The 25,548-nt window shown below is 48.2% G+C and overlaps 1 protein-coding gene across 10 annotated transcripts in view; it reads right to left on the bottom strand.

The window, feature by feature from the left end:
- Positions 1 to 25,548, bottom strand: part of ASAP1 (ArfGAP with SH3 domain, ankyrin repeat and PH domain 1) — a 313,407-nt gene that overhangs the window by 25,148 nt on the left and 262,711 nt on the right. For 7 of the 10 annotated variants that reach the window (XR_007458534.1, XM_049633464.1, XM_049633465.1 and 4 more), the window contains 10 exons: positions 23,023 to 23,186; positions 21,352 to 21,485; positions 19,432 to 19,523; positions 17,464 to 17,650; positions 17,132 to 17,217; positions 15,438 to 15,553; positions 15,218 to 15,285; positions 14,081 to 14,188; positions 11,793 to 12,021; positions 747 to 917 (listed from right to left, as the gene is read on the bottom strand). Coding sequence is in view for 9 of the 10 variants with exons in the window: in XM_049633464.1 (XP_049489421.1) it covers positions 747 to 917; positions 11,793 to 12,021; positions 14,081 to 14,188; positions 15,218 to 15,285; positions 15,438 to 15,553; positions 17,132 to 17,217; positions 17,464 to 17,650; positions 19,432 to 19,523; positions 21,352 to 21,485; positions 23,023 to 23,186 (1,355 nt within the window). In the remaining variant the exon portion in view is untranslated. The remainder of the gene's footprint in view (positions 1 to 746; positions 918 to 11,792; positions 12,022 to 14,080; positions 14,189 to 15,217; positions 15,286 to 15,437; positions 15,554 to 17,131; positions 17,218 to 17,463; positions 17,651 to 19,431; positions 19,524 to 21,351; positions 21,486 to 23,022; positions 23,187 to 25,548) is intronic. The other 3 variants (XM_049633467.1, XM_049633468.1, XM_049633463.1) reach the window with 1 other exon arrangement.

Raw genomic sequence — 25,548 nt, 5'->3', positions numbered from 1 at the left:
CTCACATTCTAGAGAGACCAAGGAGCCAAATGCAGAGTACTTCTCCACGGTGATCAGGTGCTTTAAAGGAAACGGGTGGGGAGGAAGCTCCTGTAGAGAGGGGAGCTGGAAACAGAAACGTTCAAGCCCAGAAGCACAAAGGGGAGCCAGACTCTCAAAGCACACGACACGGATGCAGGCAGCGGACCGGCCTCGGGAGGGAGAGCCTGGTGTGCCTGACATGCCGTGAAGACGCGGGGTGGGCCATGCGCAGAGGGGAGGTGCTGAGAGGTGAGCCCTCTAGGTCCTGGGTCAAGGAGCTGGCGTTCACCCTGAAGCACAGCAGGAAAGCTTTAAAGGTGAGAAGTGACTAGGTCTGGTTTATATTTTGGGAAAAATTTCTGGTTTATGTTCTGGCTGCTGTGAGAATGGATTACGCGGCTTTCCTGGGCCTCTGTTTCCTCATCCGTCAACGAGGCTGGCGATACCCGCTGCTCAGCGTTGCTACAGTGACTGCAAGAGATTCTGTGACAGGTGCACCGGAAATGCTCAGCACTTCACGTATTGCTCTGGTTTTTAAATGAGCCTAAGTGTTTTCCCAGATGCTTCTTGGCCTTAAACGCAATCACACCCGTGTGTATCCAGGCCCTCATCCGGCCTGTGTGCGGTCTGGTCCGCTTGCTGGATGTGCTAAGTGTCCACTGCCCACTGCACCCCACGCACTGCCTGGCCCGGGCAGCACGGGCCCTGACTTCAGGATGACTTACCCCAAGGAACTGCGCCTTTGTTTGGGGGCCCGTGAGGTAGTGGGCTGGGAGGGTCGGATAGGGTTCTCTTGTGTCCGGGTGGTGGGGGAGGAGGCCTCTTCTTGGACAGGGTGGAGCTGCCACTAGAGGTCTGGGTGCTTAGAGGGAGTGTTGAAGGAGGGCCAGTTGGACCTAGAAAGGAATCGAATGGGGCAGGAAGGTTAATCCCAGGCTCACAGACAGAACAGCCAGTATGCAGTCACTTCCGACACCAAATGTGGTATATGGTGCTCAAAGCTCAAAGCTGGGTACGGCCAACCCCATCAGCTCAGTCACTCACAAACAGGGGTTTCCAAATTGCTGGTTAAAAAAAAAAAATCACAAGAAAAGAAAGGGAAGCGTGTGCTTTTAAGGAAACGCCGATCCCATGGACTGCTAATGGGGTTAGGTCATTTAGGTACCGTGGGAAAAATCAAACATACATTTTTAAATGGACAACTTGGTGGGACCATCATAAAATCTACTGAGGAAGAAGGAACAAAGCACCACCAGCAGAATCAACGGAGAAAGAACAAAGGATAGGCTAACCCTTCAGGGGGCTGCACGGCGAAACATGAAAATATTCACAACATAGGATTTTTCTCTCTACAACTTTTTCTTTTAGTCAGAAAACTTGGCATAAAAAAAGTTCTTAATGACTTTTATCAAGAAGGAAGGATCTAATGTAGAGAATTACTTGGGAAAATGAGAAATCCAAAAACTCTTTTTTCCTCCGATTCTGAACTGTTCTAGAAATCATAAACCACGTACTATATTGAAAGCTTGAAAAAGTTATATAAATTAGACACTGGTTTCTATAGACTTAAAAAAAAGACTCAACTTTCTCCAGAGGTGAAGACAGGATGGCAGTAAAAAAATTAATATTACACACACACACACACACACACACACACACAACCACTACGGTAAATCTTGACTTTTTGGACTAATGTTTTAAGGAAAAACGAGTTGTTTTTGAGAGACGTTATGGGATTAGTATTATGGTATTTTTTGTTTCTTCGCACTGAAGTGGCTGGTGTGTGCCAGGCACTGTGTGTTGCACACTTTGACAAACATCTCTTTACGGAGAATTACCAGGTTTATGGTTTAACTGTGTTCACAGACAACTATTTCTGCAAGCATTAAAAAAGAAAAACAAAAAACAAAGAAAGGAAAGACATCAAAGAAAGCTAAGAACGACTGCCATACCAAATTTTTAACGAGGATAGTAGATACCTGGTGATCCAGAAAGGCTCCAAAAGAGCTTTTTACATTCTGTGTATTTTTTTTTTTTTTTTTTTTTTTTTTACATTCTGTGTATTAAAAGAAAAGCTCAATTACTTCTGGCTTCCTTCTTTGGTAAAATAAGCCTCGATAGTTCCCGATGTCGATTCCTGGTCAGTACCAGCAATGACTTGCACCAGTGACTCTCAAAGACAGTCTCGCCTTGGAAGTCAGTACTGGCAATCCCAGTAAAATGATCATCTGCTTGGGGCTCAGTCGGTTAAGCGTCCAACTCTTGGTTTTGGTTCAGGTCAGGATCTCGAGGTTCGGGAGTTTGAGCCCCACATCGGGCTCCATGCTGACAGCATGGAGCCTGCTTGGGATTCTGTGTCTCCCTCTCTCTCTGCCCCTTCCCTGCTCGTTCTCTCTCTCTCTCGCTCTATCAAAAATAAACTTTAAAAAAATTTAAAAAAAAAATCTGCTTTAGGATAAAATGGCCCACGCTATACAATTTAGCCTCTCTGTCCTGCTGATGTGACATGTGACAGAAGCCCTGCTGTTCCTCCAAATTAGCACCCGAGTATGGCACCGGTCACTGCAGTTGTGGAAACTATTTTGTCAACAAAAAGTGACTGTTACTACAGCCTTCCATTTGTGTAAAGATTTGTAACTTCTCAAAATGTGTTCGTATTTGCTCTTGCCGTTGGTTTTTCACTGTTGCCCCCACTCCACAGTCAGGAAAGCAGGAGTGTGGCGTGTGGAAGGTTCCAGCACCATGAGGTGTGAGGCTGTGGAGTGCAGGTCTCTGGGCCTGGTGCAGTGCTCGCCCGCCTCACGCTGCTGTTCCCGAAAGCCAGGACTGCGCTTCGTGCGCTGCTCACGGGAGGAAAACAACACTGGTAACAACAGCAAGGGCTCCGTATTAGGAAGTGAACTTTCCTCTTGGAAGTAAAGGGAGAATAGAGAATACACAATGAGGAAATTCTCTCTAGTACTTTTCTCTTTATCGCCACCTAGGGATTTTCTGCTGCAGTGCAGCTAAAAGTCATTCCATCAGCTCCGAACCCTGAGAAACAAAAATTGCCAAAGACAAGGCACTAATGGGGCTCTGTCTCTGCAAAGTTGTGGGTGTACCTGATTTCAGGAGGCATCAGACCACAGAGTCGTCCTGTAACCACAAACCAAGCAAAATCCAGCCTCCTGAGCCAGCATTTCAGAGATGAAGGGATTAGTGTTCCACACAGGATTACATACTTCTGTCTTACTTTCTTTCAACTGTAATCACTTATCTTTTGTTTATTTGTCTAGTGCCTGTCTCCCCCACCAGACTGTAATTCTATCCGGGCCAGGCTTTTTTTCTGGCTTGGTGTACAGTAAATTGAATTTAGTTAATATAGTATTGGATATGTGGACGAATGAACTGCTACTTCTATCTTTTTAAGGCTGGTGATTTAAAAAAAATTGTTTTTAATGTTTATTTTTTTGAAAGAGAGACAGAGCGTAAGCGGGGGAGGGGCAGAGAGGGAGGGAGACACAGAATCCGAAGCAGGCTGCAGGCTCTGAGCTGTCAGCACAGAGCCCGATGCGCGGCCCGAACTCATGAACCATGAGATCATGGCCTGAGCCGAAGTCGGCCGCTAAACTGACTGAGCCACTCAGGCGCCCCGAGGCTGGTGATTCTTAAGAAAGACAGAAGGGTTTCACTTGGAGTGACCAACCAAACACTAGAAATAGGGGGAAACGGCAGGGACATGTTAAGTTTGAAAAGAAATATTCAATACAGTAATCTAATTCCATGGCCAGAAAACACACACGCAGATACACCTGTTGTTTTGTAATAGAAGCTACAGAAAAGGGGGGAGGTGTCATAAAATCTGCTTGGCTGGTAGGGCACGGGTTCAAAAAAGGCTGAAGGGGCACCTGGGTGGCTCAGTTGGTTGAGCATCCGACACTTGATTTTGGCTCAGGTCACAATCTCACAGTTCTTGGGTTTGAGCCCTGTGTCAGGCTCTGCGCTGACAGCACAGAGGCCCCAGAAAAACAGACTTAAACTTTTTTTTTTCATATTTTTAAGATTTAAAAAGCTCAGAAGACTTTTAAAATTAGCAACTAGTCTCTAAATGCTAAAGGGGATGTTTTATGCAAAATAATCTGAGTCCTGGTTTAGGAAGGAAGCAATTCTGGCAGGATAAAGAGAGCCAAAAGAAAACAAAATAGAAAGAATAAACACAGCATCGAACAAACACAAAAAAGGCTGAGAGGCAAGATTAACAGGTGTGGGGGACGCTTGGAGGTGACATGGACAGCTTGTTAGGGCCTGGGGAAGGAAGGAGAAAACACCCCAGTCGTCATTTGCCACTAATATCGGCTATCATGTCAAATTATCGTTTCTTTTTGCTTAAAAATATGGCTCTAAAAAGCTTCCAAAACTGCTATAAATAACCGTGAGGTTAGTGAAGTTATCAGAAGGTCTTTCTCAGAGGAGACAACTCACTCAGCTCTTTCTGAGAGTTTGCACGGCAGGGGCCCTGCTCCACAAGCCACGAGCCCTCTGGGCCTCTCTGTTCGGACGCTGTGCTGTGCCTTCAGCTCCAGTGGCGCTTGCTGGACTCCTGGGGGCTGCGCTGTCATGAGTACCTCAATGTCATCAGTTCGGGGAGGCCCTAAATGGGGTCTGTACCTCGGACGTGTGGCCGGCACACGGCCAGAGCTCAGGAAGCTCGCACGTGAGGTCCCTATCCATCTCGAAGCCGCTATGCTCACTCTGGGCAGTTTGCAAAGCCCTTGTTCTAGGTCGAGGGTCCCACCACTCACGCTCCCAAAAGCCTGCAGCTATTTCCTGAGATCCGCCCACGAACTGGTATTTCCTCTGTTCGCCAAAGCCCCCTAACGGGAAAATAGTACATCCACGGACTACAGAGACGGTTTAAATGAAACCTCACCAGACAGGACTCTTATCTTCAACAACAAGGAAAGGAATCCACTTAGCCTCTGAAAAGCCATTCATGTACACCTAAAATCTGTTTCTTAAAAAAAACCCATTCCTAAATTCACCGTTGGCATGCTTTTCAAACCTCCTTCTACATTTCCTAAATTCTCTAGAGCTACCATTTCCTGAGTATTGTGTGTCTGACCTAACACTCAGGAGAGATTTATACACATTATCTAGAACTCGCCTCATAAAGTGGCAGAGACCAGGGGCACCTGGGTCACTCAGTCGGTTAAGCGTCTGACTTCGGCTCAGGTCATGATCTCACGGTTCAGGCTCTCTGCTGTCAGCATGGAGCCTGGAGTCTGCTTCAGCTTGGGTCTCCTACTCTCTGCCCCTCCTCTGCTTTCTCTCAAAAATAAACATTAAAAAAAAAAAAAAAAAAAAGTGGCAGAGACCCAAGGCTCAGAGAGTTTAGGAAAGTAGCCAGGCACAGCACACGAATCTGGCTGTGTGTGATTGGAGGCCGGGCGCTCATCCTTGATGGTACCCTGCTCTCCTCCTGTGAACGACCCCACGTCCTCCCTGGCCAGAACCTTGGGCCGACTGTGTTCCCTCCTCACCTCTGCACCCCATCTGTGAAGGGTGTGCTCAAATGGAACCTCATCCAGAGCCTTCTCTAACCCCTCCCCTTTGCCCTGGGGCAACTGCTTCTACCTGTGACCTTCCACAAAGCTAAATGGCACTTAATATCTACGCTTCATTACAGCTCGATTTTCTCTTCTTTCTCAGGCTGGAAGGTCCCTCGGGGCAAGATTCATGCTGTCTTCATGTCTCTCAGTGCCTGGCCCATTCTGAACAGTCAATACAACTGTATGAAAATAATTCATGGCACAAGTTAGGAGGATGCTTTTTCATTGTCCTACGTGGACATTTGGTTTTTAGTAAAACAAGACATGTAGAGGTCTGCCATGCCGGAAGGCCAAATGCAAGCACAGCCTTGAAATTTCAAGTAAGAAAACAAGACCCAGAAGACAGCTTTAAAAATTGTCTTGACAATTTCTGAGAACACTGTCTACAGAAGTATAAGGTACATGTTCTAAACATGCCATGCGAGACACAGTAAGTGCTAACAGCAGAAATTCTATCTACACAACTCTGGACAAGACAAATGCTTTTCACGGTATAGAGCTGAAAAGTTAACAGTTGTTACTTTCAAAAGTAGACAGGGGTGCCTGGCTGGCTCAGTTGGCAGAGCATGTGACTCTTAATCTTGGGGCTGTGAGTTCGAGTTCCATGTTGGGTATCACTACTTAAAAATGAATAAAATCTTAAAAAAAAAAAGATGGAGACACATGTATTTATATCAAGAAGGACCCTGTGTGCGTAAGGAGGGCACTATTATCCTCACACTCAAATGAGGAAACAGAGGCACGGCAAGGTGCAGGGGAGTATGCGGGGAGGCCGCGCAGTCAGCGACAGGGCTGGGCGGGACCCCGGCACAGCAGTACAAGTCAGCCATGATACTGCGCTACATACAACACGGCATTAGCTATTTTCCATCCTTCAATCTCCTTCCAGAACACCAATAAAAACAGGATAGTACCTGGATTCAAGGGCCTGAGGGTGGTTCTTTAACAATTACTCGTACATCTCCTTACGTAAGAAGCACAACAACAAAGATTCCCTCTGCTTCCCTTTTCACACCTGGCGGTCAGGTGACTTTAGTCAGTGAGCCTGTGCCAGTGGCCACTGCTGAGGGCAAAAAATCCCGGACATGCTCGTGGCCTGCAACGTGGCCAGTGGCAGGGGATAGACAGATGTGCCACGCTTTCAACAGGATCAGGGGAGACTGATAAAACAGGCCAAAAAATTAAAAAAATCCAACATGGATGAAGCATGACAGCCCGTGGAAAGGTTCAATATGGAGCCACTCAAATGGTTATCTTCCCAAGAGATTAAAAAAAAAACCAAAAACCACCGAGGAAACTGTAAAGTCATCAATATATGAATAATGCTGCTACTAGGAAAATAATTCCTAGGCAAGCTGGAGTCACCGTGTAATGTGCTTTGATGACAACAGGCCACCTCCACGTCCTGAGGACACCTCCTCTCTGCCCTGATTATTGCTCCAGACCTCAAATGAAAAGTCGCAGGAATGTGGTCTAAGACACTCACACACCATGTTGGGGCCTAATGCCCCATGTGTTCTGTAGACCTTCAGCAAGTCAACCACACACGCCCGAGATATCTGATGTCATGTTAGACAGAGGCCTGTCCCCTCCTGACTCTGGCCACACATTTCTGGGACAGCTTTTCACTGATCCTGCTGTTTATTCGCTCAAAAGTACTGACTCAGCACACCTGCTCCGTGCCAGGGGCAAGGACAGCTCACTCGCAGCCCCTGTGTTGCAGCACAGCGACTGAAGACTTCCCTGGCCCTCCTCCTCCGACGCAGCACAGGCCACATCTCGCGGCCTTCTCTCCCTTCTTCGCTGTATTCCCAGGGCCCAGAACACGTGTTGAACCGAACGCATGCAGGACGATCAAAAGCATCCTGGTCCGACGGGCACCTGCTATGCGCTCGTCATTATGAACGTTATTTCGTGTCTCCAAGCAGTGAGCCAACGAGGCAGGCACCCAATCCTGTTTCTCACGTGAAGAATCTGGAGCCCAGCAAGATCAGCTAAATATTAAAAAGAGCCCAGGGCTGGGAGAGGATTACATGTTCGAGGAAGGGGCCCTGTCTCTTGGGTGGGCCAAGGGAAAGAGGCTTCTTGGAGGAGGAGGAAGTGAGGTTTGCCCGCCAGGGGCTCACGGCTGCCCAGGCCCCCCGCAGTGCGGCTCTACAGGCTGATGTGCCTTAGACAGTGCGTGACTCTCGAGCTCTGCTCTGGGATTCGCGAGGGTGCTGAGTGTCCTCACCTGAGCTGACGGCAGAGGGGGCACCTGGCCCACCACTCTGACGTGAGCACCCAGGAGCGAGTGCCCACCGGGACCCTCGGCCTGCCAGCCCCATGCTCCGTGTTGTGCTGGCCGCCTGCTGGGTCTGTGCGTCAGTGCAATGGCACGAAGTTGTACAGGTGTTCACCCGACACAGGGGCTACGGAATGCCGGGTTCTAGGGTCCCGACTCCGCGAGCAGACGGGAGAAAGCCGTGATTAACATCAGTGGTGCGTGTTTCTCAAACTTTGGAAAGTTAGTTCTTTTAAGTAATTCAAACAAGCCTCCTGAGGTCAGATTTAGCATTCACTGATCATTTACTTGACAAAGCCTCTCCTTGAGCACAAGGCACCTGCACCGTACCAGGTTCGCGTCAGAGCACCTGCTCACTTATGGGACTTGGGTGACGTCACCCTGGCTTCCTTCTCCCCAGAGGAGCCTTTTTGGAGCCGAGGAGCTGGGGTGGCTGTGGTGTGAGCAGCAGTGTCCTCGCGGGGCACTCACTCTGTGCCAGACGCTCGGCTAGATGCTTCCCATACCTCTCATTAACCTGCATAACGCCTCGCGTCAGCTCCGGTTTGTGTCCCTGTTACGTAAAAGATGTGGAACTGGACGATGCAAGAAAACCGCGGTTCTACAGCTTAAAACCTCTTAGAAACAGAGTTAAATCCAACCAACCAACCAACCAACCAAGCACAAGCACGGCACCATGCTGCTCACCACGTCCTCTGTGCCCGAGAGAGGTCTGTAGTCACGGCCGGACAGTCCCAGGGGCGCCTCTCATGGGACTTCACAGCTTTGTCTTTTACCAAATGCTTTCCCTACACACTGTCTCACTGGATTCTCAGGGCAAGTCCGCGAGAAACGCAAGGCAGTGACTGACGGCCTGCCTCAGTGTGGAAACGAAGACACTAGAAGGTCTGGTTTGGTGAGGCTTAAGGCCCATTTTTTACTTTCTATCCTCTAACAGCCACTGTGTGGATCTCAGATCAGCTCCTCACCCTTCCCAGGGCTCAGTTTTCTCAGCTGTACGATGGGCTGCGGACTGCGATCACCTTTCAGCTCCCTCTGGCTCTCAGAAATCCAGGTTCTAGGACATTAATTTTAGCTGAAAGATGAAAGACCTAACTTTGGCAAGCCGGAAGAATTTCCAGTCTTAATAGACCTAACCGTAAAGTGGGGGGCAGGTGTGGATCACGAGGTAGTGCCTTCTGCATAAATCAATTTTTGCAGCTTTGACTTAAACTTGCTGGGCTTCACAGGTCTGAAGAGGTTAGGCAGCAAAATGTGTCTGTCTAAGGCTTAAGAGTGGCGACTTTGGGGTTCTGAACTGCTGAGGCTTCCCACTGCAACTGCAGCCCTGCTCGAGCACAAGGAGACTTTGCTGGACGGCAACTGAGGTCACACTGCCTCGCGTTCTGATGAGGCAGCTGCAGATTCTGGAAAATATTCCTGCGCGGACTCAGAATAACTCTCTTTCCTCTTCCCCTCTGTACTCCTCTTATTAGCGGGGACTGGATCATGAGTGTCCACTAGGCCTCACCGGAAGCCTCCATCCACCAGAGCCCTAAATTCACGGTGTGGAAATGGCCGCTGCCACAAGCAGAGACATCGACATCACTTCCGTGGAAAATGAGCAACCAAATGACAGATTCAAGACATCCTTGTTTTCATGCAAATGGTTCTACCAATTCAACAGAATGAACTGAAAAAAAAAAAAAAATGTAAGGGCCATAAAACAGAGGAGAATTCTCTCTGCACAGAGCGTCAGCTGACCCTCAACAATGTCTTCTAAGATCTGCATTCTAAACATGGTCACTTTTCCAAATGTGGGGGCCCATGAGCCAGGCTGGCTGCAGGGCACAGCTCCCCTGCGTAAAGTCCAGGGGAGCCCCTGCTGCCTGGCTCTCTCTGCATCCGACGTCCCACTATGAGCAGCCTGGAGGAACACTCAGGTTCCAGCAGAGAGGGATTTCTGCTCTCAGTGTTGGGAGTTCTGGGGCGGGGCCGTGAGGGAAGTGTAGCCGGTCCGGAGCTGACCATGGTGGCTATGGCCAAGTCTCCGAGCCCTTGTTTTACCAGCTGGATCACTTAACACATTTGGTCTTTGTCTTCCGGGCCTTTGGTAAAGAGCTAGATAGAATTTATTCCAGGCAGGAGACAGATGCTTGGCATCAAGTCAGATAGTGTTATTTTGTGGGTTTCTGTGTCCCCTTGAGATGAGATTACAGGAAGGGGTGAAGGGAGGTGAGGTGGTCTCTTGGCCCCCAGGACTCTGGTGTCCTCTCCTTTAGACTTTTTTCAAGATTCTCCATTACTTGGAGGTTCCCTCAACAGGTGCGGGCCCGTCCTATCTATCTAGATAGGTCAACACTACCACATGGGTAACCACAATCAGGGATACGATTACGTTCAGAGTAATTTCTTTGATTATTTTAGAATGGTCTGGAGGTTTTTCGTGGTCTTCTTTGGGTACAGAAATCTTAGGAGATTGCTACTCTGATGGGGAAATCTCATTACCCAGAGGTGGGCGGCAACATAGTACTCTCACAGTGCAGAACAGATCCGCAACTTGAGATGTCAGTGTCTCAATATGGATTCCGATGCCTTATGTATATACCTTCTGGTACAACGTATGGAATGGCAAAAGAGACACTGACGGGTTAAACCACTGGCTCACGCGTGCGGTTACTCTTACGTTATGATCACTAGTTATCTTTGATGAGTCCTGTTCATGCCAAAACCTTATTTTAACTTTTCTCCCTTATTTTATGATCTATGAGGCCATTTGGGGTCTAAGAACACAGCTCCCATTTATAACACTATTTCAATGGAGAATGAGCTCTGAAAAAATGCTGTTCTGAATAAAGCTCACATTTCTCAGAAAATAGCCCCAGTGTGATTCAAAGAGGCATGGCATTGTGTACAGAGAGGCCCTTTGGAACCTGTGTTGGCATGAGCTGAGCACACTGGGAGAATCCTGCACTTGGATTTACTGGCTGAGACCAAACCCAAAGCTATACTCTAGCGCTCAATTTGTCCCCGGCTGGGGTGACCCTTTAATGTTGCCATTTCTGTGTCTCAGTGTGTCCTTGCACAGGTGGGAACGCACGGACATTCAGAGCAGAGCACTCTCTGTGGATTCAACGTACAGGACATGTGCTTTGTTGCTACGGAGCAGGGCAGTGGACCCTTAGCCCTCGGTGCTAGCCCGGTGGAGACATCTGACAACGCTCTCTCCGCAGCAACCCTCTTCTGGGTAAGATTCGTCCCAGGTAGGGTCTCGTGGAAGAACAATCCTCATCAGAAATCACAGGAGTGTGGGCTCAGGTCATATAGGACCCGGGCGAGAATCACAGATATCTGAGAACGGGAGGCCCATTACCCCACATCTCTGCACCACAGTCCCCTTGTCTGCCAGATGCCAGCAACCGTAGCACCCACCTCATTTTTGTGAGCACAGGACGAGATGGGCTTCGTAACTACCAACATCTTCAGAAGAGAGACATCTTAGTGCAGAGAAAAGTAACTGTTCAGAGAAGAACTGCAATCCCACCCCACAGCAGACAGGAAAGGGCCCAGGTTTTGGTGCCAGGTGGGCCTTGGACGGAATCTCCACTCTACTACTTACCGGCTGTGTGACCTTGGGCAAGCCACTCTCCCTCTGCAAGCCTCAGTTTCCTCATCTATAAAACGGGCACAAGAGCACATACCCCACAGGACTGTTGCGAGACGAGTACAGCACAACACACGAGGCGTGCCCACAACACTATTTTACTGTTGGTGCTTATAGCAAATGGCAAGGTCCCTATTTCGAGCTGTCCTTGACGTCACGTTCCATATTCTGCCACACAGATGCACCCTGCGATTTTTACCTCGAGGCTGCACCAGCTTTGAGGATGGAGTCACAAAGCCCTTCTCAAAGTCCGTACCTTTCCCGGCGTTTCGCGGAGGCAGCGGGGGTGCCTCTGTGGTTGGTGACGTGGGCGAGTCTGTGCTTGCAGAGGGGAAGATCTGGTTGGTGAAGGCGCTGTAGGAGAGCCGCTGCTTGTCCCTCGGGGTGCTGAACCCCGGCAGTGACAGCTTGTCCTGGGGGGAGATGCTGGAGGAGTGGCAGAAGCTCTGAGGCCTCGGCGAGCGCTCTTTCTTGATGGGGCTCGGCTGCGGAGGACAGAACAGCGCAGTGGGCAAGGACTCACCGAGCACGACACTCCAGGCTCCGCTGTGCCTGGTGCACAGGTGCACAGGTTCCTGTGCCTCTCTGTGTGCTCCGAGGTCAGCCGCCACCCAGCAACAAGAGAAGGATGCAGACCTCGCACCCCTGATTCCCCGCTCACCATTAGCAGGGTCACATCAGGGAGGCACTGGTTAGCGACCGCAAGCGTTCAGAAGCCTAAGGTCACAGCCGGACGCAACCTTTAATGAACAGATGCCTGCCTGTGCAGGTTACTTTGGCCAGCACGACACTGCTTCCCACCTGAGTGTTGTCTCTACACCGTGTTCCTTCCCCGGCCAACCCTCTCAAGTCGAAGTCCTCCGTGCTTGCCTCCCTGCTCATTTTACGTCCCCTCAGAAAGCAGCCTCCACGCCGTGGCCCGGAGTGACGCCTGATATTGACGATTCAGACCTGTGGGTCCAAGCCCGGCCTCTCCAATTCAAAACTGTCTTCGGTTGCCTATAAGGGTGTCCCCTGTGTTTGCACTCCTGGTGACAGCAGTGGCATCCATGCAACTTCCCAAGGCAGAAGACTCAAGGTTACCCAGGGCCACCAGGACCCGGGTGGAGAGCTCAGAAGTGCCCTATGCCGGGTGCAGGCGCCCACCAGCCCCCAAGGACAAGGCCTCCTGAAGAGCCCTCGAGTCCACGTTGCAGCTGCTTTCAGCTCCAGCCTATTTCCCACACCGTGGCCAGGGCCGGTGGGGAAGCTGGCTCCTCTGACAGGTAATCTCTGTGGATAAGGCCCAAAGGCCAAATGTGGCCCGTGATGTGCTTCCTGACCTGGGCCACGCGACCCCTCTCCCCCCAAACCTACTCCAAGGCACCTTACACACTGGGCTTCCGACCCTTCCCCAGACTTCCAGCTCTACCAGGACCCCTTGGCCTTTGCACATGCTGCTCTCCCTCCCTGGAAAGAGGTGTTCCTCCCCACTTCTTTGCTTGGCAAGCTCCTCCCTACTCTCAGAAACCCATCTCCAGTGCTTCTTCCTTGGTAGGGTCTTCACCGCTTGCCAAGCTGAGGCGGTTGCTATGTCCTCTGAACACATCTCAGGGATTTCCCCCAAGCTCTCATTGTAACGGTCATCCGTTACAATTTATCTCTCCTCAAAGTGAAGAATGTCTTTAGGACACCTTTGTATGACCACTCCTTAAATGCTGCCCAGGAAAGAGGAAACGCTCAATACAGAGCTGATGAAAGCTGCATGAACGAACCTTCAGAGGCAGCTAGGATCTCGGAGAGTCAGAACCGGGTGTAGTCCCGAGACGGTGTGTACAAGCTTGGAGACCTTAGGTGGCAAAATCTCCGGGTCAGTTCTCCCTTCTGTAGAATGGGGGCCATAACAATGCTGTAGTGGGCTTTTGGTAACAACGACGTGAGGTAGCACAGGCAATGTGCTTCCCACGGCCTAGTTCATACTTAAGTCCTCAATACATAACACCTTTTTATGTACTAATTAGCTGTTTTGATGGCTAATTTTATGTGTCCACTTGGCTGGGCTATGGTACCCAGGTGTCTGGTTGAACACCAGTCTAGATGCTGCAGCGAAGGGATTTTCTTTAGATGAGATTAACATTTAAATTACAGTTTGAGTAAAAGGGACTACCCTCCATAATGTGGTGGGCCTCATCCAGTAAGTTGAAGGGCTATTGGGAAGAGATGGGGACATCTGCCCTTAAGACCACACCATCGAATCCTGCTGGAATCTCCGGCCTGCCGGCCTGCCCTATACATTGTGAACTAGCCGGCTCCCACAATCATGTGAGTCAATTCCTAAAAATAAATTCCATTCTCTCTCCCTCTCCCTTCAACCACATCCTACTGGGCCTGGTTTTTGAGGAGTCCTGACTGACACAGTTGTGGCACCCAGCAAGGATCGGAAAGTAAGCAAAGACGCTGGCCTCAGGTCACAAGACCAGACAGTCTCGGGAAGGGGTCTCGCCCGTGTGATGCAGAAAACCTGGGAGCGGCAGCAGGGATCCGGGTGGCATTGCTGGCACTCACTTTGTCATCCAGGTCGTCGTCACTCTCATCCATCTCCTCCTGACGCAGGTTCCACTCATATTCCACGTGGACGTGTGGGTTGAACTTCCCAGATTTAGCCTGGGACAGCTGAAAGTAACAGCAGGTGTAACCACGGGAACGTAAAGGTTAAACATCCCGTTGTGACGTGACCAGGGAGCAAATCCCACCTTATTCCTGTCTTCAAATTAATCACCAGTTGCTGCTTAAACGGGCAAAACTCTGACTTTACAGGCTGGGCTACTGTGGGACGGCCTAAGAGGAGTTGCCAAGGATTATAGGCAGAGCCTTTCTTATTTTGATAACGGAACTTCTCTCTGAAATTAAAAGCTTTCTCAAATATTGTAATGAGCCTCACGAGCGCAAATTCCTGGCTGGAAGGCAACATCAGAGTTAGTGAAGTGTGAGGCAGGCCTTTCATGTCAGACATCCTGGTTCAATCGTGGCCCACTTTTCTTATCTGTAAAATGGGGGCAGGGAGAGCTATAGTCTCCTCCAAGGTTTCTCACGAGAATACAAACACAGAGCGGCTGGCCTGGAGTCCACACGTGGCAGAAAGCACGGGGATGGAACTTACCCTTCCTGTGTCGTCCTTCCCCGTGGGCAAGAGAATCACCCTACGTTAAGGCCCAGGGGAAGGAGCAAAAACCACCGGGATCAGAAAGGGTGGGGCCTGTGGGGCAAGCCATGCATTTCACCTTTTGAAAACCATTATACGCTGAACTTTACTTGCCCAATTTTTGGAATTCTTTGGCTGCTGAGGAATTCTTTACTACTGAGCTGCGGACAACACCTAACGGGTCTGGCATATAAAAAGCGGGACCTCAAGCCACAAGCCTGTCTGGTAACAATACCTCTCAAATGCCTTTTAGCTCCTGGGTCCCTAACTGCACTGAAAAGACAGATGGGGGTGACATATTTATCATTTGACCGCTTTTTGAAATGTAGCCATAGTGCTCGTCTGAATGTCTTCAGCCAATGTTCACAAAGACGATCTATTTTGTCCCCAGGCTCTGAGAATGACACTTCCAGGCGGCTGCTGTCTGATGGACACCGCACCCCCCGCCCCCGCCCCCCACCCCCAACCCCTCCCCCAGCCCCCAGCTCCGTTCGGCTTACCAGATCTTCACACTGGGTGGCTTTCAACCTCTTTGCTATGTCCAGGGCAGTCTCCCCAGCCTGGTTCACTGAAACGGGGGGCAAAGGCACGTGCATAATTACCTAAGGTGTATCTTGAAGAGGCCACGGACAATAATCAAATTACAAGGTAACACGCGAGTCTCGGTTTAGCCGGCCGAACGCTGTGACTGGTTACGGAGACGCTTGGTCACACTCTTACCGACACTCACGGTGGGCTTGCTCCTCAGAAGAAGCTTCAAACACTCGGGTTTACCATACATACTGCAGTAGTGTAGAGCCGTGTTGCCCAGGGCTGTCTGCTTATCCAGGTTCCCACTGAAAAATGAAGCATTATCGGGAAAAAGTCTAATTTCAAATATAATTTAAATGCGACATAAATAATAGCATTTGAAGCCACAGATTAACCACTTCTCTCGGTGCTAACAACCGAGTCAAGTTGGAGATCTACTCGTAAGCCCAGGAAACACTACGATGTCGCTACCATCACGCCCACATGTCTAAGCCACATGACAGGAACAGCCAGCGTGTCTTCAGTGCCTCCTGTGGGACAGGTGCTGCCTCTCAGCTTTTCCGCACCTTCTTCCTTCACTAACTCTCCACGACCACCCAGCGGGGCGGGCCATCACCACCTTGGTTTCACAGATGAAAACGCTGGGGCACAGACAGGATGAAGAGCTTGCTCTCAAGACTGTCGAGGCACGGGGGTGACAAGCAGGGATCTGAAAAAAGGCAGTCTGTCCCAGAGCCAAGGCTCTTAAAGACTACACCGTCCTATATTTGAGGAAGAGGTGTGGGCGTTTACATACACAACGGGGCTCGTGTCCAGGCACCATTCTTCATATGTGAGTTCAAATCCCCTTGCTATTTTGACCACTCGCCTCTGGACGAGCTCAGTTCCTCCTCGTATCCTGTGGCTTACAGAACCACCCACTAAAGACTACAGCAAGTCCAAACTGCCTGTGTCCAATATTATACTCCCATGAGCATGTCCCAAATGTGAATTAGCTATTGAGTCAGATACACACGTGGTAGCATTTAAAAAAACATTTTTTTTTTTTTACATTTATTTATTTTTGAGAGACAGAGTGAGATGGTGTGCAAGTTGGGGAGGGGCAGAGAGAGAAGGAGACACAGAATCCAAAGCAGGCTCCGGGCTCTGAGCAAGCTGTCTGCACAGAGCCCGACATGGGGATCAAACCCACGAACTGTGAGATCATAACCTGAGCTGAAGTTGGATGCTCAACTGACTGAGCCACCCAGGCACCCCTGTAGCACTTTTTTTTAAATGTTTATTTATTGAGAGAGAGAGAGAGAGCGCGAGCGAATGAGTGGGGGAAGGGCAGAAGTAGAGAGAGAATTCTAAGCAGGCCCCGTGCTGTCAACGCAGAGCCTAACATGGGGCTTGGTCCCATGAACAGTGAGATCATGACCTGAGCCGAGATGAAGAGTTGGATACTTAACCAATTCAGCCAAACAGGTGCCCCCCCACACTGTAGTTTTTTAATGAACTTATGAACAACGAAAACTCACAGATCCTGTTGACCTGTGTTGTTAAGTCTTCCCTCTTTCAACCTTTCCTCATGCAGCAGGTTTTGGACAGAGACAGGATTTTACATCTTTCTAGGCCGAGGGTTGGCAAACTATAGCCTACTGTTGGCCATATCTGGCCCTCCATTTGTTTTTATAAATAAAGCTTTATTGGGACATGGCCATGCTCACTCATTTACATATGGTCTATGACTGTTCTCACACTAGGGAGAGTTGAATAGCTGCGACAGAGACCTCATGGCCTGCAAAGCCTTTACCGAATGCTTGTCCATATCTGGTCTGGGCCACTGAGAAGACTGGTTGGTGTGAACGATAAGGCATATTCAGAGAAAACAGAAAGCATACCAGTTTTGCACAAGGAAGTCAACCAAATGGAGAGAGGTCTGGTCTGCAGTTCGGACTGCAAGATGTAGGGCCGTCTCCCCAAGCTCCTGAAAAGGACACGATGAGTGTAAGTAAGGTGATCGCATGTCCTACTTTGCCTACAGCAGCTTTGTTCACATCAGTCACCCTGAAGTAATTATTAATAGCGCCCCTTCCACTCTCAAATTGTCCTGGCTTAGACATGGTCACTCGATGTATCAGAATCTCACTCTGCAGGGTTATAATAAAAGGAGTTAGCTTTTAAAGTCATTTTCTACCTTCCCTTTCATCTTACGATTTTAGTGGAGCCTTACCTGTCCGTGTTCCAGCAGTGGTTCCATTAGCTCTACCCCCTCTGCATAGACTTGAATTAGTGCAAGTAAATCCCGAGATTTGATGGCCTCGAGCAATTCATTCAGTTTAGCTGATGAAGACGAACAGGCCTTCCTTGAAAACCTATGATCTACATACTTTGCAGTGATATATTCTTTCCGTACAGTCCTAAAGTAGAGCAAAGCAACATATAAACACTTTTTATTTTCTACGAGCTAAGAAAACTACATTTTTCTGAAAAACAGTTCTCTTTAAGTGAAATATACTCCCCAATACTCCTTTTTAGCATTTAAACCAACCAGGTTTCAGACCAACTTATCCCATTATCCCATCACAGAATGAAGAAACTGATATATAGTTACTAGTGTTTGTGCAGGCAATCTATAGTTACAAAATTCATGGGCACGAAGATCACAGTGGAGTTTTTTCCACCTCGACAACAGCTAGAGAAATCTGCTCTGTACTACTTAAAATCAGATACACCTAAGTGTACAAAGAAAACAGAAATTTTAAAAGAACAATTCTAAAAGACCAGTGAAGTTTCCAGAGCTTCAATGAAAAAATCGTACTCTTCTGACACAACTCCTTATGTGAACAGTTAAGAACACAGAGGCTCACTAAGGCCGTCCTTACGGTCACCCCCAGGCCAAGCACTGAGTGCCAGAATAAAGACCAATAAAGATGGCTTGTCTTTCCTGCAGGTGCAGTTGTGAACAGGAGACTGTCAGGGGTAACACACCCGAAGTCTGACTGGGCATGTGCATTTCCTTCTTGAGGACTCATCCTTTCTCCGCTTTTAAGGTCTGTCCCAAGCTCTGGGACTGAGCCCACCTCCCAGCTGCAGGGCTATCTGACCTAAGTGGCCCCATTTGCAGAAAGGGCGAATGGAAGTCTGCTCAGAGTAAAGGAGGGGAGAATCAGGCGAGCCAGCTAGGGTCCAGAGGATACTGTTTGACATCCTGGAACCAACCATACCTGAACTCACCCTGTGACTTTCCTAGTTACATGAGCCACTTAATAAAAAAAGCAGTAGATGGATTTTGGGTTCAAATCCTATTTCTATAGCACATCAGTCGCACGACCTGGGGGCAAACTACTAAATCTTCATGAGCTTTGCTTTTTTTTCACCTGAAAACGGGGAGAATAACTCATTGGCGTCTTTTGAATGAAAGAATGCACAGCACCTACAAGACGCTTTCTTCTTTCTGAGAGAGCTCCAACTCCCCGGACTTAAGAGTTCTTGCTCACAAAAGCCTCTCCGTGTGTGGAGCCTGCTACCGCCCCATCTCACAGCCACAGCCATCACTGTTTAAAAGCGAGGTGGTGCCTCTTCCTTTCATTCTGGGTCGGCAGTGAAGGGGCGAGCTGGCTGACGGCAGACTTTGGTAGATTCTGCTTGGTAACCAAGATCTGACTTTTGTGGGTGTTCTTTACCCTCAGGTCAAAGTCCTTTCAAGATAAGACGGCTGTGGGGCGCCTGGGTGGCTCAGTCGGTTAAGCGTCCGACTTTGGCTCAGGTCATGATCTTGCGGTTTGTGAGTTCAAGCCCTGGGTCAGGATCTGCGCTGACAACTCAGAGCCTGGAGCCTACTTCGGATTCTGTGTCTCCCTCTCTCTCTGCCCCTCCCCCACTCATGCTCTGTCTCTCAAAAATAAATACGTGTTAATGTTTCCACAACAGGCCATGATTTGGAATGAACTGTCGACGTGAAGACACTTTCTCCACAGAGCGGCTGCAACTACCTAGGGGAAGGGGCCAGGGAACATAATCTGTGCACTCCAGCACTCCAGAAATGCACTCACTCCACAATACTTTTCTGTGCTCTGAGCTTTCCTCATAATGGGATTTCCTCTGGGGGAAAAAATATTATAACCTTTAAGACGATTCTTGGGAGGGCAGAAGAACAATTACAGAATAGTAAAGAACTCAGTCTATTAGAAGTACTTACATATCACTTGAAGGGGTGGGTTTTGGTGAGGGGCTGGGTAAATTTGCTTCCATAATATCATTAAAACTATTGTTTCCTACATTCTTGGCCAGCTGTAACATACAAAACACAATACAGTCACTCTTTATACTAGCTTAAAAGTTTCCTATTATTACTTTTGAGATTTCTAAATATGTATCTTTTCCCTCACCGACTCAGAATACTAAACCATCCATCCATCTGGTCAGCAAATACTCAATGAGCACCTACTATGTGCAAGGTATGGAACTTTAGGGCACTGAAAATAAAGAGATGGATAAACCATGTTCCTTTCTGCAAGAGCCAAAAGACTAGAAGGGTCATTAATAAGAAAACCAGTAATTTTTACAAATACAACATGATAAATGCTAGAATAGAATAGGATATGGTCCTACACACACACACACACACACACACACACACACACACACACACTGAGATTGGACAGCAGGTTCCACATACGAATCTAGGTTAAATGACAGCAATAGTTTTTCAAGCTCCATCACACCGCAATTTTAGGCTGAGCAGATTTATTCTTATTGGACAGAGAAGGATGTGGGATTCTCCTTTACATTTGGGGTACACATCAGGATGCTGCAGGAAGCATTTTGTTTCTGGGCTCAAGACCCTTCCAGGAGAATTTGTCCTGAAGGTCTTTTGGTCGTTTGGATAATTCGGGGAACAACGTATAGCCTAAGAAACATTCATGCTATCAGGTGTCTGGGGGGAAAATCTTGGGCTTATCACCTGGCAAGTATTTCAGACTTGGACTCTCCCTGTTTCTAGTTGTCAACTGGTTTAACTACCTTAAGTCAAGGCGGAAGTGACACCACCTCCACACTAAAGAAGAATGTGTCAAGTATTAGATTGGAGCCTTTCTTCTCTAATCCTGAAGTGAGTCAGGAAGCTGAGCATTAGTATGATACTTCCTCAATCAGGGGCTCACACAACACAGACATACCACCATTGCTTAGAGGATGCTCAGAAAGCAAATGCTGCTGGCTGGGCGGCTAAGTGCCTTGACTTCTGGGTACTTTTCTCCAGACAAGGCTAGTGATAAGCTAGGCTTTCAGATTTTTGAGCCCCAGGCTCACTCAGGTTCTGCCCAAGAGCGTTCTGTACGAAGGGCCCTGGTTTGCTTCAAGCACCTTTACCCTTAGTAAAAAGACTCCCTCACAGTGCAGCCGTGTTCAAATCATGCAAGACAGGGCTTCTGACCAGAAGGCATTATGGGAGACCCCAAGCGGGCCTCCCTGCCTTTACTTGGTGTACTTACTGCAGGGACCGGCAGAGCCTGGACCCAATGAGGGCTCCTGATCTGGGTGACTCGTGACGGGAAGGACAGATTCATTCCACGTAATGAAGCTCAGCACCGTCCCTTCACACCCTATTTCTCTTCAGTAGCTGAACAAGTTCGGGGTTAAGGAGCGATGGGCTTTATGGCTGTAGCTAACAGGCCACTCTCACTTCATGGGGACTTACACAAGCTTACAAGCAGTAAAAACAGAAAGACTCTTTAGTCTTTATTTTTATTCACACAGGCCACTGGGTAAAGTGATCATGTGAGTTTCACACCTAATTCCCTTTACTGCTCTTCTAGTGAGTGAATCATATAAAAACTAATTCTGAAAGAAGGCAGCTTTGAAAAAAGCCCATCCCAGAAAAAAAGAGTCAGTTTAGTTGAAGTAATTATAGAAATGCATGATTCACCAGTTCTTCAAAAAGGAAACAGAAACAGTCAACGTTACATACCACAAGATTTACATTTTAAATATCCACGCAAATTCACTAAATGCAGGAATTGGAATTCTCTGTACTCGGCAGAAACAAAAAAAACCTCCAAAGCCACGTATTAAATATATTTACGGCAATATATATTTCCAGGCACAGGTCACTACTTACCAAGAGTTCAGAAGTTCCTAATTTGTCTAGTTCCAAAGACTGAATGCGGGAAATATGAACCCCCATTTCCCTATGGATGCCGGAACATTCTATACAGGTCAAAATGCCCAAGTTTGTTGAAAGCCAGGTGGGTTCTGTGTGGAAAGAAAATTTTGAAGACAATGAAACAAACATGATACCTACTTTTAGTGTGCCAACTACAAAGGAAGCTAGAGTAAGAGCAGTGAAACTTGTGAAGAGTTAAAAGGGAAAGATTTAAAGGCAAGAAATGGATGCTTGTGGTTTAGCCTAGGGGCTAACACGAAGCTTACCAGCCTGTCAGAGAGCAAATCGGCTAAGAGACATTCTAAAGAATTTTCTTTCAACCCTAAATTGAAAACAAAATTAAGTTCTTTATTCTCGTGAAAATGTGAGGAAGCCTTGTCCTGTGAGGCACACGAAACATCCTGGTGAGAGGCACTCCCGCACCACCCCGCGTCATCGTCGCCAGTGACGGACGCGGTTCCACAGGTGTGGTTAACCTCCCAGTTACGACCCATCCTCCTGGTAAGAAGACGACCGTAAATACTGAACGTCAGAGGCTGCTTTCACAGACCTCAGCTGTTCCTATGATCCCCAAGGGCCCCACAACAGGGGGAATACGGATTTCCATGTTACTAAAACTTACAGGGTTCATGCTCTGTGGTAAGCTTCCTTCTGAGTGGTCAGTACCCGGGTACTTATGACTCCTCTGCCGTATCCTCGCACACACAGCATGAGTCACTATCACACATGCACATGAACACAGCAGAAACTGGGAGACTGGCCTCTGAGGTGCTCATGGCGTGTTGTGTAGAGAAGGCCATTTTCATATGGAAAACAATGAGAAAGCGTATCATACGCTTGGGCGTATCATACGTGTTTGCAACCATGTTCTGATCCCTACTAGATGGGCGAGCCTGGGAGGTAGGTCACTTAACTTCTTGGAGTCCCCTCGTGTTCCCATCTGTAAGACGGTGATGATGCTAGTATGTTGCTCACAGAGCAGCTGTGAGCATTCAGCAAGAGAATATAAGCTAAAACACAACCAGCAGAGTCCTTACCACAATGTAAGCACTGAAGTCATGCCAGCTACCGTCAATACCTACAGAATATAAATGGCCCTTGAAAACGGAAGTTTGGAGGAAGGTGACACCCATGTGACACAGAGGTTGGGGAGGTTTCCCGGAGCGCAGAAAGGAAGGAAAGAAAGGTATAATGTGTCGGACGATTTCATTAAGTCCTCATAACAACTGAGGTTTTACTGTCCCAACTTGGGACGAGGAAACTGAAGATCAGAACAGTAAAGGCACTCGGCATGAGGATGTCCACACTGTTAAGTGGCAGGCTGGTGATTCAAAACCAGGATGATGGACTCCATGTCCGGTGCTCTCTCCATAGTTCCACAGTGCTCTCATTTAACCAGTAGCATTTGGGCAGGTGACCATTTGGGGAGAGCAGGTGGGAGTTTTCCAGGCTAAGCAAATGGCATGCATCAAAGCGGCTCAGAATTGGGACCGTTTAAGTTGGAAATACATGGTGGGCGTGTGTCTGTGCCCATAAGGAGACAAGGACTTAAATAACGAGCTTATTTTTATTCTACAGGGGGAGAAAGACTGTGTAACAAGCCGGCTCACGTTTGGGGGCAAATACCTGACGAGCCACAATCGCAGCAGACGTCATTCCCGGGGAGCCGCTGGACGTCCTCAATGATGGCTTTCGTCAGGTCTTCCAGGCTGTTCTCTCCCGTGCTCTGCTCTCCACGGAAGGCCATGGTCAGGGCCTCTTCTTTGCTATTTGTCAATACGGAGATCCATCTGTTGTCGAAAGAAAGAGGAAGGAGACTTAAGAGCGTGGCCGCTGTCTCCTCCTTCCACTGGAAAAAATTTATTTCCGTCAAGAGCTTCCAAAAGAGAATCCGCCCACCCCCCACAGCAATACAGTGAGGAAAAATGAAAGAAATTAAACCCAAAGGGAAGAGAAAGTTAAGAGAATGCAAAGCAACATGCTGGAGAAACCGAGAGACACGAGAGGAGTGGATGAAACGTAAGATCAACACAACGGAGGGCTTGCACGGACGACACGGTACGTGCGTTTCCATCTGGACAGAATGAAGAGAGCCCTGTATGGGGCCAACCCAATGCGAGGATGAGAAAGAACTGGTGACAAGTGGACACGAGGCAAGAAAGAGTTTTGCAAAAGGCACCTGTGCTCTGGAAGTCCACTGTCGGGGAGGAAACTTAGAAGTGAAAACGAAGGGCTATTTCATTAGCAAGAGAGAAAGAGAGAGAGAGTGTGTGTACATGAGCAGGGGAGGGGCAGAGACATGGACACACAATCTGAGGCAGGCTCCAGGCTCTGGGCTGTCAGCACAGAGCCCGACACGGGGCTCGAACCCACGAACGGTGAGATCACGACCTGAGCCAAAGTTGGACACTTAACCGACTGAGACACCCAGGTGCTCCCCCAAGGGTTCATTATTAAAGCACGAAATAGCCACAGAGTGCAACAGTTAATCAGGTATTAAATTTAAAAATTTCAACTAACTTTTTAAAATTGATTTTTTTTAATGTTTATTATTTATTTTTGAGACAGAGAAGGAAAGCATGAGCTGGGAAGGACAGACAGAGGGGGACAGAGGATGTGAAGCAGGCTCTGCGCTGACAGCAGAGAGCCCAACTCAGAGTTCAAATCCACAAACTGTGAGATCATGACCTAAGCCTAAATCAGATGCTCGACCGATTGAGAGACCCAGGCACCCCTGAAATTAATTGATTTTTATTTTATTTTTTTAGAGAGCGAGCAAAAGTGGGGGAGAGGGGCAGAGACAGAGAGAGAGAGAGAGACAGAATCCCAGGCAGGCTCCACACTCAGCGCGGAAACTGCTGTGGAGCTCAATCCCATGACCCCGGGATCATGACCTGAGCTGAAATCAAGAGTTGGACACTCAACCGACTGAGCCGCCTAGGTGCCCCCAATACCTTTTAAATTAAAGGATATTTTCTCTATCGTTTAGTTTCAAGTTAAAGACTAGAAATTGTTTTCTGAAAAACAATTCAAAACACTGGGCTCAACAACGTGTTAATCAGCGGCACTGGGTAACTGGAGTTTGCACCGTGTCTGCAGAATCTGTTTTGCTTTCCTTAAGCGTCGTGACGTTCCGGTTATCTGAAATGCCAGTATCTACTGTGTGCCGAGGACTGAGGATTTCTGAGATGTAATCCTCCAGCAAACCTCTGCGTTGAGGGTGACAATATCTTAGAGATGAGGACGCAGAAGCCCGGAGAGGTTTAGGGGCTCACGAGGTCCTCCAGCAGAGACGATGCCTGCTGACTCCCCTCCTTCCCAGGGTTCCTTCATCATGCCACGTGTGCCTCCTCACTCAAGAGATCAGGACAAGTAAAGAAACAGAGGAGGTGGTAGTGACAAGTAGAAAATACGTATTTTAAGAGCAATGCATTCTCTGGAAGGATAATTCAAATTTGGTGGAACAGACTATGTCTCAAAGGGTCAAGAACCAAAGCAGCTATTTCCGACAATTAAAAAAATAAACTTTTTAAATTATTGTAAAGTAACAGGCATACCAAAAAGTGCAAGACAGAAAATAATGCACAGTTGTGTTCTAAGACTCTAAAGTTGCTTTGAGTTTACAGGATTAATAATGTTGGCACTGTACCAGAAGCTTTACACATTTTATCTGGAGTCTCAAAGCCTCTGAGCAAGGTCTGTGATCCCCGTCTTTACTGACAAGAAGACTGAGGTGGGTCACACCCGTGAGAATGGATAAAATGAACAACTCAGGCAACAACAGATGCTGGCGAGGATGTGGAGAAACAGGAACCCTTTTGCACTGCTGGTGGGAACGCAAACCAGGGCAGCCACTCTGGAAAACAGTGTGGAGGTTCCTCAAAAAATTAAAAAGAGAACTACCCTACGACCCAGCAATGGCACTACTAGGTATTTACCCAAAGGATACAAAAACGCTGATTTGAAGGGCACGCCCATCCCGATGTTTACAACAGCGCTGTCAACAGTAGCTAAAGTATGGAAAGAGCCCAAATATCCATCGACTGATGAATGGATGAGGAAGATGTGGTGTATATATACATACAAGGGGATGTTACTCGGCAACTTAAAAGAATGAAATCTTGCCATTTGCAGCAATGTGGAGGGAACCAG

This window comes from Panthera uncia, chromosome F2, assembly GCF_023721935.1.
Source record: "Panthera uncia isolate 11264 chromosome F2, Puncia_PCG_1.0, whole genome shotgun sequence".
Lineage (NCBI taxonomy): Eukaryota > Metazoa > Chordata > Mammalia > Carnivora > Felidae > Panthera > Panthera uncia.
Note: the sequence above shows the minus strand (reverse complement) of the source record. Positions and strands in the feature narration are given on the sequence as shown.